This window comes from Lissotriton vulgaris, chromosome 12 (assembly GCF_964263255.1).
Source record: "Lissotriton vulgaris chromosome 12, aLisVul1.2, whole genome shotgun sequence".
Lineage (NCBI taxonomy): Eukaryota > Metazoa > Chordata > Amphibia > Caudata > Salamandridae > Lissotriton > Lissotriton vulgaris.
The window spans coordinates 19768396-19783235 of record NC_141700.1 but is presented as its reverse complement, the minus strand read 5'-3'; the positions used below and the strand labels follow the sequence as shown (position 1 = coordinate 19783235).

Sequence of the window (14840 nt, the reverse complement as noted above, 5' to 3'; positions counted from 1 at the left end):
ATGTGTCTTCAAGGTGTGATGACGCAGGGGTCTCGGGTCGAGTCTGCAGTCTGTAAGAATCCTGAGGCTCTTGGCATGGGTGATGGAGGTGGGGTGGGTCCTAGCTCTCTTGGCCACCAGTGTGGTCATGTGGAGAAGAGCTCTCCCCAAAGATCACAAGTTCTGTCTTCTCAGTTTTTAATTCCAGGCAGTTGGACGTCATTCATCATTCACTGGTCATTGTGACATACATCTTGTAGGCAGACTCAGTTAAGGGGAGAGAAGCACTGAGGCCCTGTTTGTGTTCAGTGAAAGTGTGTGCTTGTGTATTTCAAGTATATGGGATCTACGTATGTACATGTGCAGTTTGAGTGGGAATTGTATGTGTGTGTGCCTGTGGAGTTTTTGCCCATATGTGTGGCATGGACATTCTGGGGTCGGTGTTTATGTGTTTGAGCCTGGTGTAAGTGTGTTTATGTGTTGTGTGTATGGGTATAAACATGGTGGTTATGCGTGTGGTGTGTTGTGTTCTGCATTCATTAAACACTGGATGGGTGTGCAAAATGATATTGGTAAAATGAAACAATAACTTATTCGAGGGAAGCAGACAGCCTGTACTTCCTGAATGTGTATGTGCCGAAGCTTTGGGTCTTGAAGGTCGAAAGACCCCACGCTCTGCAGCCTCTGTGCATGAATCATCGGCTGTGCGACCTCTCACACCTAGTGCTATGCAGTGAAATGTAAAAAGTAACCAAGCACTATTACAAAAATGTGACCAAACAGAACAGATGAAAGTTTGTCTTCAAAATTGTACATATTTGCCATTAACACAGCTGTATAAAGTACATGCTGTGATGTCCGCAGAGAGCATCCATTTATCTGAAAATCATACTTTGTTGTTGGCAAACGTTTAGCGATATCAAAATATACCTGTGGAATTAAATATTTTGTTCTGAGGTAAGTTCCGATGATGGAGCAAGGATTCGCACGTAAAGCGCCTTGCTCTCATACAAGAACCTCGCCTAAATGTATAATCCTATTAACCCAGTTGTTCGTCATTTATTATGTGTTTTCCCAAACCCGCGGGTGTCCCCAGGATGCTTGCTCGTATGTCTTTTCCATACTAACGAAGCTTGCACTAAAAGAAACGGCTGCTTCGCTGAAATTCAGTCTGCGCATGCGTCGGTCATACCCATGTGATGTGACGCACTCGCATTCTGGAGGGAATTTATTGCACATGCGCACTTTTGCAAACATGGCCGCTTGTCCTTTTACCACGCTCTACGCTTGCCACAGCTGCTTCAGCCTATCTGTCCTTTCGCACTAAAACGTAACCCTATAGCTATTATAAAATAAGGGATGTTTAGAATTTATCATGGTATATAGTGTGATCATTTTATATGTGATTTTAATTTGTTTTCGCTTACTTTTCATGTACCGCGTCTCAGGGGCTGGGAAAATCGGGAGCGGAGCCATACTTGAAGCTCTGCTGGGCAACACCATGTGACCGGGGAGAAATTCTACCGCGCAGAAGCTGAAACAAGCCAGCTGGCTCCTGAAGCCTGATGCGCCTGAGAACTCCTCGCAAGAGACTAGAACTTACCTTGAGATTGATTTACATTGTTGCTACACTTCATATTCTTGTATTGTATTCTGTATGCCTATGCATGGGAACGTGAACCAGAGGGGCGGGTAGGAAAATTTTAATATTTAGGATGAGAAAGTTGAATTCTAGGAGGTGGTAATGACCGCACCACCTCTCCTGACCAATCATAATGTGGGAAACTGTCACTTGCAACATTAGTGGGTGGTCTGAGGTACCCCAAAACAGTATAACTGCCCTAGTTTAGCTTAGGAAAATTGTCCGACTTGTCCGAGTAGCAGACCTGTCACTGACCCTACGAACTCTATAGGTGCTCAATCTGAGAGTGCTGCGGAGCACTCTGTCCATACTTTCCACAAACTCCTAAGGGGTGGAAATAATCCTAAGTGCTGGCGAAGCACTTTGCTGGGAAATTCGAAAACCCAATCGGGGTTACTGGCGGATTACTTGCAGGAGAGGGGGTAACGCAGGCGTTGCTGTCCGAAGCTGTAGGTGTTGGTCGTACCCTGGGAGGCCTAGTCTTGACCCAAAACCTGAGGGGTATCCTGTCCTGAACTGTCCGTGGGCTGTACCTGTTCGCATTCTGGTATTCCAATTCCTTGAGGGTCCTGTCCCCGTCTTTCCGAACTGACCCGTGGCCAGGGTTAGTCTTCACTCCTATCTAGGTAAATATAAGGGGTGGGTTTGCGTTTTCTCATAGTCTTTTCTCACTTAACTCATGACCGTTTCCTTTTTCTTAAAGGGAATAATCTTGATTTTTGATATTCGTTCTTGAAATGCCAAACTATATATGTTTGCTTATTAGACTTGTTCCACATCTCTCCCTTCCTTTAGAACTTTGCTGAACTGTCAAATTATTAGTGTGTTCCAATTTTTTCCTTTTCCTTTAGTACGATTGCGGTGAACGTAGCAAGAATAGTTTAAAGACTTTAGGTTAAGTATATGTTTTAGGTCCCATTCATATCCCATGTCCTAGTAATAAGTTGCAGTGACTAGTCTTGTTCTAAAATTCCTACCTTTAGTCTTCCCATTATACTCAAATGGTCCTAGTCTTAATTCACAGTTATCTGGTGTTTTTGATTTTAATGTTTGACTTGTTATTCTGCTTATCGCTTATTGCCTTGGCATATTCTCTTTGAATTCCTATATAAAACTTTTAACTTCATCAGGTGTCTGTGGTCATTTTACAAGAAAATGTGGATAAGTATGTTCTAAAGTATAAAGAGTATTTTTCCTAGGTTCCCTGTCTACTGTTTTCCCTAATAGCTCCAGATCTGTCATATGAATTTGTGCCTGGGGTAAGTCAGGTACATGGTAAGCAGAGGTGTAAAACCAAACCTTAATTGCTCATAGAAGCGTGCAACAGAAACCATCACCCAGTTCACCCCAAATGTCAATGGTGTATTAAATGTTTGCACGCCAGGGCCCAGTGCGTGTAAGTAATTGGTAAACTCGGTGACCTGGGTGAACTGCGCGCTCTATCACCGACAATTGGCCTTAATGCCACAGTTTGTATATCGTGCAATATTGCATAACTCTTGTTAGCTCTTTATTGAACTGGATTTTGATCAGTACCATTGCAAGTACATGTAAAAAGCAAGATCACAATAAACAGGACCACTGAAATTATGCAGCAGGAGAGGACTAAATTATGTTGTAGGGTTGACTAAATTATGCAGCAAGGTAAGACAAATAATGCAGCGTAAGGAGACACATTTTGTGATTGTATTGCTTCCTTACTTTTTCATTTTTTTGTTTACACTTGTTGTCATTATCTAGCATAGATAGCACCTTAGTAGTACAAGTTCACCACCCAAAAATAGCAATAATCAATAGAAAAGGGACCAGTCAGCCTTTGCGAAGGGCCTTCAACTGTGCAGTAACACATGTTGCAGTATTTTTATGCAACTTTTGATCCATCTGAACTAGATTATTTTTTAATCTGCAGATTATGCATCAGATAATGGATTATGTGACAAATGCACCAAATCCATAATTATGCGGAAAACACCATTGCCGTAAAATTGCATAATTCCAGTGGCCCTGACTGTAGTCTGGCCTTGTGCGAGGTACTATGACAATATTTCAGAATATGAAATACGCACATTTGTAACCATGCAACACTGGTGAGAATTAATCTAGCCCAGCACAATTTCTCACTTGAGATAAAACAGTTATTTACTTTACTACAGACCCTGGCAGAGATCAGACAGACACACGTATTCTAGTAGGCACTGTAATTCCACATTATGGCTGCTCATCCACTGAGGCCTGAACTGCCACTATCTGGATAGTGTAATGCATGCCCCTTCTACAGTATATGGCTGCGTGCATTCTACACAGGCTAAACTACATGACACTCTCAGAACCCCCACACAGAAACACAAATAAGTGAGGTGCAGAAGGCCGTTCATAGCCCTGGTGCCACTGCACCTGCTGCATCATTGGCAGGTAAACCCCTGTTCCCTCTCCCCCAACACACACCTCCTTACTGCAGATCGCCTGACACCGGCATGACCAGTATTTTAATGTCTCGGCCAGTGCAAAAATAGGGGAAATCATCTAAAGCCTGTATTTTTCTCCTTATCAGTACATAATTAAAACAGCTATTATTAAAACAATGGGGCATATTACCAGGGGGGCGATAGGCAATTATCGCTGATTTAGCTGCCGTTTTTGGCCACTAAGCGGCGATAATTCTATCGCTTTATTAGCAAGCTATCGCTAACTGATGTTAGCGACAGCTTTTAGGCGATAGCGAGCGGTTTGGGGCTCGCTTTGCATGTCAGCGATGTTTATCGCAAATGACATGCAAAGTGGGCGTACCCAACCAGTTAGCGACTGAAAGCAGTCGCTAACGTCGCTATCGCCTATTAGCAAGGCAGGCGAAGCGATGGAAATATTTGCGCTAAGCGCGAATATCTCCAAATACTAACACCTGCCCAGACCAGTTCTTAGCCATGTTATCCAATGGGAGGTGGATAACATGGCTAAGAGCATTTCGTTGCTAATGCGTGAATATCGCTGTATTCTCAGCGATATTCACGCATTTAGCCGCTATCGCTGGATATTTTAGCACAATGGAGAAAAACGTTGCTAATAGCATGTTTTCTCCACTAACATATCCAGCGATAGGCAGCGATAAAAACATCGTCGCTAAGCCTATTTAGCGATAAATATCGCTACTTTTTGGTAATATGCCCCAATGTACTTTCAAATGTGGAGAAAAAAAATCAAGCTGGTTGTCGACATGGAGGAAGCACTTAAGAGGTACTTTCCCTGTGGCCTTTTATGCTGTGACTGAGAGGGCCAAATGTCATGTTTGGGTGTGCCTGGCCCACCCAACCCACCTGCTAGACAGACCCCCAGGATATTGTGGCATGAATGACCAAATTTTGTGACACAAATATGGAAATTTACCAGCATTTTTGCTGCACTTTATTTTACTTATATTCATTCATTTTCAGCCTGAAATAAATGGAAACTGTTTTAGCAGAGTATTCCACTTCGAAATAGGCATGTTTGAAGGGCCTGCAGCTCCACAGAAGCACAGCTCCCGTCCTAACCTCATGGGAGGGAGCTGTATTGTTCCCTGGGATGTTCTAGTGCCCATGTATGCACCCCTGCCGGGGCACCGCTGCCTCCGGATCTGGGGGGCAGGACACCTCTTCCTCAGGCACCCTAGGGTGCAGGATCGTAGTGGCTGATCCAAATAAGTTAGACAGTCTGCATAGTGAGGTCACCTCCTGCTTACCTGGTCCAGTCCTCTTAGGTCAACTTGAGCATACACCTAACACCCTCGTACTATTCCTTGTGCATAATACACAGAGGCATCTTAAAACCTAAGAAGAAGTTAGGAACACATCAGCTATCACTCAGGACTGACAAAACCTCCTAGAATCGTACTGCCCGCGTTCTTCTGTCATGACAGCATTCAGTGGGGGTAGGGCTTGGAAGTGTCTTCAAAAGGCACACCATCATCCACAGAGCACAAGCACTGGAGGGGTGGACTGCTCTTGGTGAACTGCCTTGAATTTGAGAAGGAACCACCCCCCCCTACTGATCTGTAGGATTGAGAAATGGCCGGCCTGACCCGCCCATGTATGGTTTGTGATGTCGTCTGTTTACACCTGTTGACTGACCCATAGGAGAGAAGAGTGAGGTAGAACACCTAAATCACTTTGTATGAGTTAGATCAATGGTCAGAGCTGTCTTTACATCTAGGGAAGAGGGAATACCTGAAGGGAAGTCAGAAAACACACAAAGAACAATTTCTTGTGCCAAAAAAAAAAGATTGTACATAAGGGACACATTTCGAGTTAAGTCTTAGAATGACACAACCAGAACTAACTTTAAAATAAGGAAAGGAAGTTACCAGGACTCCAAACTCCCTTTTATTTATTTTTTATGAATCCCAATGTTGTGTTTTTATTGTTCAATAAGAGAGCAAAGGCTGATGGTTTCCTAGATGCCTGAATATCGTGCGCAATTAATTCTGAACAGCCCATTTCCTCTAGACCAACTCTCAAGAGCCAGACCGTCAACCTGAGGCGTGTGAGCTTACAGTCGGGTAACAGTGTAAACTGAAGAGGAGGCGGTGTCTTGAGAGATGCAGAAAGTTTACCGTGGAAATGCTCGTTAATCATGTAATAATATTGTGGACAATATAATATGGCACAAGATGTCCTCGTTTCCCAAAAGTTGGGAATTGACAGGTGAAAATACCTGTTGTGTTTTCACAGCCCTTTGTCAGCCTCCTCCATTTTCCAAATTTTGCGGGCATTTTTGTAAAAATCGCAGCATTTTTACAAAACTGCCAATTTTGCTATTTGTTTGCAAATCGCGAATTCCTGGACAGTCTGGCTAGAACATAGCCTGCCAGAGGGCAAACTAAGAAATGAGAAATTACTGGGGGGAACTAGTAATTTCGAGTCTGAATTCCGATGGGGATTGTACCTCTTTCAGCAGTGAATCTCTGTGTGAAAGTAGAGAGTTTTGTGGTGTTCCGGGAGATCTCATACCTGCTTTTACTGGCCACATCAGGAGTCACCCATAATGGGGGCCTAAATCTTCATGCAGACCTCTGTTTTTGGGAGGTATGGGCTACAGTGGTGTAACAATAGCCCCTGAAGTGCAGGGGCTGAGCTCCAAGGGGCCCCCTCTGGCACTGTGCACGGGCCCCTGGCCTGAGAGCTCCTGACCGGGTCCGGAGCATCGGGCGCCCCATCCATGTACTTTGCAGGGGCCCCCCTCAAGTTTCTTTTTGCCACAGTGCAGCTATTGAGGCAGTTCATGTTTTTAACTCAAATCATAGCCCATTCTCTCAGTCACAGCCCTCCTTCTTGAATGGGACAGATGCTAATGAAAGTATCAGAATGCAAAGGATGGAGACTTAGAAAGCCAGGACAGTCTGAGCTGCACCCCACAGGCCACAGAGCAGTCTCTGCCGCAGCACTTGGGGGGCTCCAGGGATGGGGCAGGCGGGGGCTTACCTTCATCAAGCGGATGTCATTGAATGGGACCGAAGTGTCGTCGTACCCCGGGTGCGTGTGGTAACTCTCGACTGCCATCATCTGCTGCGAGGGCTCATACATGTGCAGGTCATGGGCTCCGAGCACGATCGAAACATCCCTGCAACAGACAAGAGGCGATGAAAGGCTCTCCAAGCAATGCCACCAACCCTACACCTGCCTAGTGGCTCCATGCATCTGGGCATCTGGATCCAGTCCAGTATTGTACATGCGCTGACCTGTAGATCCACAATGGTAATAGAAATGTTGACGCTACACCTCCAAGCATGCAAAGTGCTGTTCGCTCAACAAGTCGGACTGAATGAAGATGAAACTCATGACACAGGCCCTTTAGGAAGGCTGCAACACGCGCTCAGGTCAAATCTCCCAGATACAGTCCCAAAGCAAGAGTACTTCTGGCTATATGTGGCTGCTCAGGTGCTGCTCCCGTTAACTGGTAGTAATAGACACTCACCCCTTAATGGACAAACTACTCTGAAAACCATAAATACAAATAAACAAAATAGACACAAAAGGGAGAGCCACAATTGTCCAACAATTTTACAATAAAGATGTTTCCTTGTTATCTTCTGGTGTACACTTGTTCAATGTTGTCAGTATCAATACATTCTTCTTCAGGTTCGAAATAACAAGGGAGCCAAAGCGTGAAGGTTCAAAACTATTTTTATTCTTAAAAACATCAGTGACTCAGCAGCTTAATAGCCACACCCAATTGGCTTCTGTAGCTACTGCCATTATCACAATGTGCTTATAGAGTCCAGCTGCATTTTCTATGTGGCTGATTGTTATTCTCTAATTAAATCTAAGAAATACAACAAGTATTCAAAAAAATAAAAAGAAATAGGAGTTCTGGGCAGAACTGATTCATTCATATCTGTTTGATTGTACTGCAAATAAATATTTTAAACCTGATGAAGTCCTCAATGAGAACGAAACACGTTGGCCGGGCTGAGTCATTGATGTTTTGTAAAGTAAAGTGTGAAGGCTCAAAAAAATATATATTTTTATTCTTCAATCATCAGTGACTCAGCCCGGCCCACGTATTTCGTTCTCATAGAGGACTTCATCAGGGTAAAAATATTTCATTGCAGTAAAATCAAACAGATATGAATCATTCTTTATTTCAGCCTCGTAATTTGTCAAGGCAGGCCTAACATCATTCCCATTCCTCTCTGTGGAGCAGAGACAAAGCACTGATTGATTCAACTTAATCAGTGCCCGTCTGCTGCTCCCGATGTGACTACGGTACTATTTTGTTCTTTTTAACTTTTAGTGCCCTGAAAACAGAAGGTGTGTGACTGGCACAAACGTGCCCAGCGGGACAAACAAAATTGCAAAGATTTCTTTTCTATTATTAACTTTCTTTTATTTTGCCAACTCTTCTTCTTTCCTCACTTTGCACTAATGTTTTCTTTTATTTTTGCTAATGGGCACTGTTCTCAAAGCAGTGCCCACTCCAATTAAAAACAATCTGTCCCACTGTAATCTGCCCAACTCCAAATTAAAACAATCTGCCTCACTCCAATCTGCAAATAAACAAATAGAATCCACTCCTTGTGTTGTAGGTGTGGTCTCCGCAGTGGGGAGCACCCTACTGGTTTTTAGGTCCCCTCACACACCAACAGGCCCCTTGGTGTCATGCTTCATCATCGGGGTCATCGTACCCCTCTACGGGGTACGGCGTGCTGCGACCTACGGGTGCTTGGGAGCACTTGATGGACTATGTGTGGTGTACGTGAGGGGTTGATTATGTGAGTGTGTGGTGGTGGGGTTATTAAAACTGAGTGAAAAATGTAAAAAGTACCTGGCTCGTGGGGTGACTAAAAATTATTTAATAAGCCCCCGGGCTGGTGCTATTAAAATAAAAAGTGGGAGGTTGTGCCACCGTCAATGTGCGTTGCCTCCTTATTGTGTGTGTCGACATGTTTCGGTGTAAAACACCTTCTTCAGGACGGGGTACACAAATCCCCTCCTTACTCACGTTTCTCTAACTCGTATTCAGGATTTTCCTAATAAAAGTGAGAAAAAATAGTGCAGGGTCAGACAATGTACCTAGCAAAAAACGTTGTTGTTTATTAATCAACTGTTTAAAAGGATGAAAAAGGCTTCATGAGTCCTACGAACGGATCTGGTGTGCTACTTAGTATGATTTCAGCGAGGAAATTCCTCCCGGTCGATCCCTTCGTGGCTCCGTCGACGGAGCCACGAAGGGATCGACCGGGAGGACCGTAGGACTCATGAAGCCTTTTTCATCCTTTTAAACAGTTGATTAATAAACAACAACGTTTTTTTGCTAGGTACATTGTCTGACCCTGCACTATATTTTCTCACTTTTATTAGGAAAATCCTGAATACGACTACATTGACTGCGGCACAACCTCCCACTTTTTATTTTAATAGCACCAGCCCGGGGGCTTGTTAAATAATTTTTAGTCACCCCACGAGCCAGGTCCTTTTTAAATTTTTCACTCAGTTTTGATAACCCCACCACCACACACTCATATAATCAACCCCTCACGTACACCACACATAGTCCATCAAGTGCTCCCACGCACCCGTAGGTCGCAGCACGCCGTACCCCGTAGAAGGGTACGATGACCCCGATGATGAAGCATGACACCAAGGGGCCTGTTGGTGTGTGAGGGGACCTAAAAACCAGTAGGGTGCTCCCCACTGCGGAGACCACACCTACAACACAAGGAGTGGATTCTATTTGTTTATTTACATTAGTTTAGGGAGAACGAATCCATCTAATTTCTCTCTCTCCCCTTTTTGTTATTGACTCACTCCAATCTGCCCCACTCCAATCCAAAACAGTCTACCCTACTCCACACAAAAACAAACTGCCCCACCCAAAAACAATCTGTCTCACTCAATCCAAAACGATCTGCCCCACTCCAATCCAAAACAATCTACCACACTCCAATGCCAACAAATCTGCCCCACCCAAAATCAAAACAATCTGCCCTACTCCAATCCAAAACAATCTGCCCCAATCCAATCTGCCCAACTCCAATCTAAAACAATCTGCCCCACTCCAATCTGTCCCACTCAAATCCAAATCAACCAAGCCCACTTCAATCTGCCCCACTCCAATTCAAAACAATCTGTCCCACTCCAATTCAAAACAATCTGTCCCACTCCAATTAAAAAAACTCTGCCCCACTCCGATTCACAACAGTCCGCCCCACTCCAATCCAAAACAATCCGCCCCACTCCCAGATTCAATCCAATCTGATCCACCATAATCCAATCTACCCCACCTAAATCAATCCATCCCACCCCAATCCAGTACACCCCAATCCACCCCAATCTAATCCACCCTAATCCAATCCAGTTTACTCAATTCAACCACCTTCACCCCAATCAAATCCACCCCACTGTAATCCAATATACTCCACTCCAATTCACCTCACCCCAGGCCAATCCATTCCACCCCTACCTCTCTCCATTCCACTCCAGTCCATCCCACTCCAATCCACCTCATTCCACCCCAATCCACCCACTCTATTCCACCCCACCCCAATCCATCCAACCCCATTTCAATCCACCCTACTCCAATCTAAACCACCCCTTTCAGTCCACCCAACTCCAATTCAACCCACTCCACTGCAGTCTAATCCACCCCACTCTACCCACATCCAATCCACCATACCCCAGTTCAGTCCACCCCACTCAGTCCAATACATTCACTCCACCCCACTCCAATCCACCCCACTCCAATCCAATCTAATCCACCCCACTCCAATCCAATCCAACCCACCACATTTCAATCCACCCCACTCCAATCTAAACCACCCGTTCCAGTCCACCCAAGTCCAATTCACCCCACTCCACTGCAGTTCAATTCATGCCACTCTACTCCAATCCACCCCACTCTACCCCAATCCAATCCAACATACCCCTGTACAGTCCACCCCACTCAATCCAATATATCCATCCCACCACACTGGAATCCACCTCACTCCAATTCAATCCACCCCAGTCTAGCCCAATCTACCTTATTCCCATCCAACCCACCCCACTCCAATCCAATCCACCCACTTCCATCCACTCCCCTCCACTCCAACCCACCCCCCCCACTCCAATCTAATTCACCCCACTCCAAACCACCCTACTCTAATCCAATCCACCCACTTCAATCCACTCCCCTCCACTCCAACCCACCCCCTACACTCCAATCTAATTCACCCCACTCCAAACCACCCTACTCTAATCCAATCCACCCCACCCCAAAACAATCCACGCCACTCCATCCCAAACCAATGTAATCCACCCCAATCCATTCCACCTCACCCCATTTCAATCCACCCTATTGAATCCAACCCACTCTAACTCAATCCAATCCACCCCAATCTACTCCAATCCAATCCACCCCATGACCACAATCCACTCCAACCCACTTCACCCTATTCCATCCCACTCCACTCTACACCACTTCAGTCTACAACACTCCACTCTACACCACTAAACCAATGACCTCTACTTTCCTCTTCTCACTCTACGACACTCTTTTCTCCCTACTCCACTCTACTGCCCCACTCCAGTCTAGGACACACCATACCACTCACCCTTAGCCATGCTGAACAGCAGCCACATCTGTGTACAACATGGCAAAAACATATTGCCACAGCCAACACCTCTTGTATCGGCGAGTTTAACACGCCACTGCTTGTTAAACTCGTTAACACCGTCCAGGCATTGGTTACACCTCATTAGTATCAGTTTAACACCCACATATAGTAATATGCAACAGAAAGGTAACCAGTCAACCTTTTCGCAGTGCCTTCTGTAATGTGGTAGGTGAGGCCTACCACGTGCTGCTACAAGGCTAACAATAAGGACACTCGGACACCAGGTATGAGGTAGCCGGAAAGACCACGAGCGGTCTTCCGCTTGTTTATTTATACCCCGGCGCGAGCCCGCCCCGGGGTTGTGCGTGCGTGCGTGGGGGGAAAAGCAACATTGTAGTGGAGAGCCCGAGTGGCTCTCTACATCCCTCCTTTGTTTTAGTTCTTTCTGCCCTCGGGCATTGGAATGGCAGTTCACGGAGATGTCCATGCAAAGTCCCTCAGCCGTTGACTGGGCACCGGATTGGGCCTCAGGCTGTAGCGACGACTCCGGATCCCTGATGGTTCGGCAGCTCCAGCCGGGGTTGCTCTCGGATCTTCGCTCGACTCAGAGGCCCTTGGCTGACTCCGCTCGGTGTCGAGGCCGGGTGGCATTGGCCTCGGTTGACTCTCTCCGCGTGCCGGTCCTGGCAGAGGACTCGGGGACCTAGGGCAGCTTGGCTCTTCCAGCACCAGCTCTTCCTCTGCCACTTCCTCCGCTCGCTGGTGTCCCACGGCTGCTTCGGTTGCCTTTCTGAAGCAGGATACGTTTCGTGTGACGGTTTGTCCATTTCTCCTGGCCGTGACCATTGTCCCGTGCACCTTTTCAACTCTCCACACCTCTGGTTCAAACGGTGTTCGAAACTTCCATCCAGGGTAGCGATCCTTGACGACCACTGCGTCACCTTCTCGGATGCCCGGCTCTTTGGCGTGGCGGTGCAGGCTTGCTTTGGCATTGGTGACCAGTCTCCTGGCTTGCGTGGCCTCTGCATCTCTCTCTGCCGGCATCCACTCGCTCACCGTGGGTATGCCGTCTCTGGGGGCCCGCTTGAACAGTATGTGAGCTGGGGCGCACTTTGTCGTCGAGTGCGGCGTTTGCCGATAGGCTCCTAGAAACTGATCCAGTGCTGCCTCCGGATCTTCCCCGTTGTCCACAGCTATCCGAAGGGCTCTGTTTATGGTCCGCATCAGTCTCTCCACTTCTCCGTTGGCTTGAGGCCACAGCGGAGTGATCTTTCTATGGTTGATTCGGAGAGATTCCAGGTATGATTGGAACTCTCGCCCTTGAAAGGGAGGGCCGTTGTCTGACTTAATTTCCTCAGGAAGTCCCATGGTTGCGAACACTTTGTTTAGCACCTTTCTGACGTGTGGGAAGGCGGTGGATGCAATGATTTCCACGATGGGGAACTTCGAGAAGGAGTCCACCAGCACCAACATCTGCCTTCCGTCCGGAAAGCTGCCAAAGTCAATACTGAGTTGGGTCCAGGGAGCCCGGGGCGCATCTTCCGTGATCACTGGTGCTGGACAGGGTTCGCCCCCGGTGATCGTGCATGCATGGCAGGACCGTATCATTGACTCCACTTGGCTGTCCATCGCTGGGAACCACACCTTGCTGCGTAGGCGCGCCTTCGTCTTTGCCATGCCTTGGTGTCCCACATGTGCTAGACTTAATGCGCGTTGTTGAAGGCTTTCCGGCATGACGAGGAGGTGTCCTCGCAGGATCACTCCTTCTTCTCCCACACTGAGTTCACTGCGAATGTGCCAGAGCTGCTGTCTCGCATGGCTGACTTCGGGACGGAGGCTCGAGGCACCATCGAGGAAACGGGCCCATTGATTTTCCTCGAGGGCTCGGCGGACTTTCGTGAGGGTTTCATCTCCCGCCGTGGCTTCCCCAATTTCCTTAAGGGTCATGTTGTCGGGACACGCGGCTTGCGTGACCATGTGCACGATCTCCTCCACTTCCTCTCCGTCCTCGCTGGACGGCAGTTGTGAGGCGACGTCCGGATGCCGTGACAGGTAGTCGGCGGGATTATGAGCGCCAGGCCGGAATACCACTTTGAAGCGATAGCCCTGTAGCTGGACGGCCCACCGCTCGATCCGTGGAGGAGCTAGCCTTGAGGTTCCAGCGAAGAGGGGTAGGAGAGGCTTGTGGTCCGTGACCACGGTGAATTCCTGTCCACAGAGGTAGAGATGAAAATGCTGGCAGGCCCATTTGATGGCCAGGGCCTCCCTCTCTATCTGTGCGTATCTGGTTTCCGTATCTGTCAGCGCCTTGCTGGCATAGGCGACTGGTCTCCATTCCTCCGGACCATACTCTTGCAAAAGAACGGCTCCTAGTCCCACTGGACTGGCATCCACAATCAGTTCGGTTTTCCTTCTTGGCTGAAAGTAGGCCATGGTGGTGTTATCCAGAAGACCGGCCTTGATGTTTTGGAACGCTTTGTTTGCGGCCGCGGTCCAGTCCCACTTCTGATCTGTGCGGGTGAGGGCTCGGAGGGGTTCTGCGATGGCAGCCAGGTTCGGGATGAACCGGCCGCAGTATGTGGCCATGCCCAAGAAACTGCGCACTTCCGTAGGGTTCCGAGGTGTGCTGGCCGCTTTGATCGCTTCCGCTTTCTTTGGGTCCACTTTGAGGCCTTCCCTGGTGAATGTGTACCCGAAGAAGTCCACTGCTTCCTGGTAGAAGGCGCATTTGGCTCGATGCAAGGTCAGCCCGCTGTCGGCAAGCCTCTGTAGGGTCGCTCTTAGGTTGGTGTGATGTTCTTCTAGGGTTGATGAATAGACAAGGATGTCATCGCTCAGATTGATGACACCCGTCAGTCCTGACAGCACCTCACGAATGGCGTTTTGAAAAACCTCGGCTGCCGATGACACGCCGAAGCTGAGCCGGGTGTAGCGGCGCAACCCTACGTGTGTCGAAAAGGTGGTAATGTATCTGCTGGCTGGCTCTAACTCTAGCTGGTGGTATCCGGAGTTCAGGTCCAGCTTCGAAAACCACTTCGCCCCGTTGAGGTCCGCTATGATGTCCTCCATGGTGGGGGTGATATGCCTCTCGCGCTTGACGGCGGTGTTTGGGAGTCTCATATCCACACATATGCGAATGGCTCCTGGCTGCTT

At 47.5% G+C, this 14840-nt stretch overlaps 1 protein-coding gene across 1 annotated transcript in view; it reads right to left on the bottom strand.

The window, feature by feature from the left end:
- Window positions 1–14840, bottom strand: part of LOC147673077 (mast cell protease 1A-like) — a 58590-nt gene that overhangs the window by 19857 nt on the left and 23893 nt on the right. Inside the window, exon 3 of the mRNA XM_086946761.1 lies at window positions 7075–7213. Coding sequence (XP_086802887.1) covers window positions 7075–7213 — 139 coding nt within the window. The remainder of the gene's footprint in view (window positions 1–7074; window positions 7214–14840) is intronic.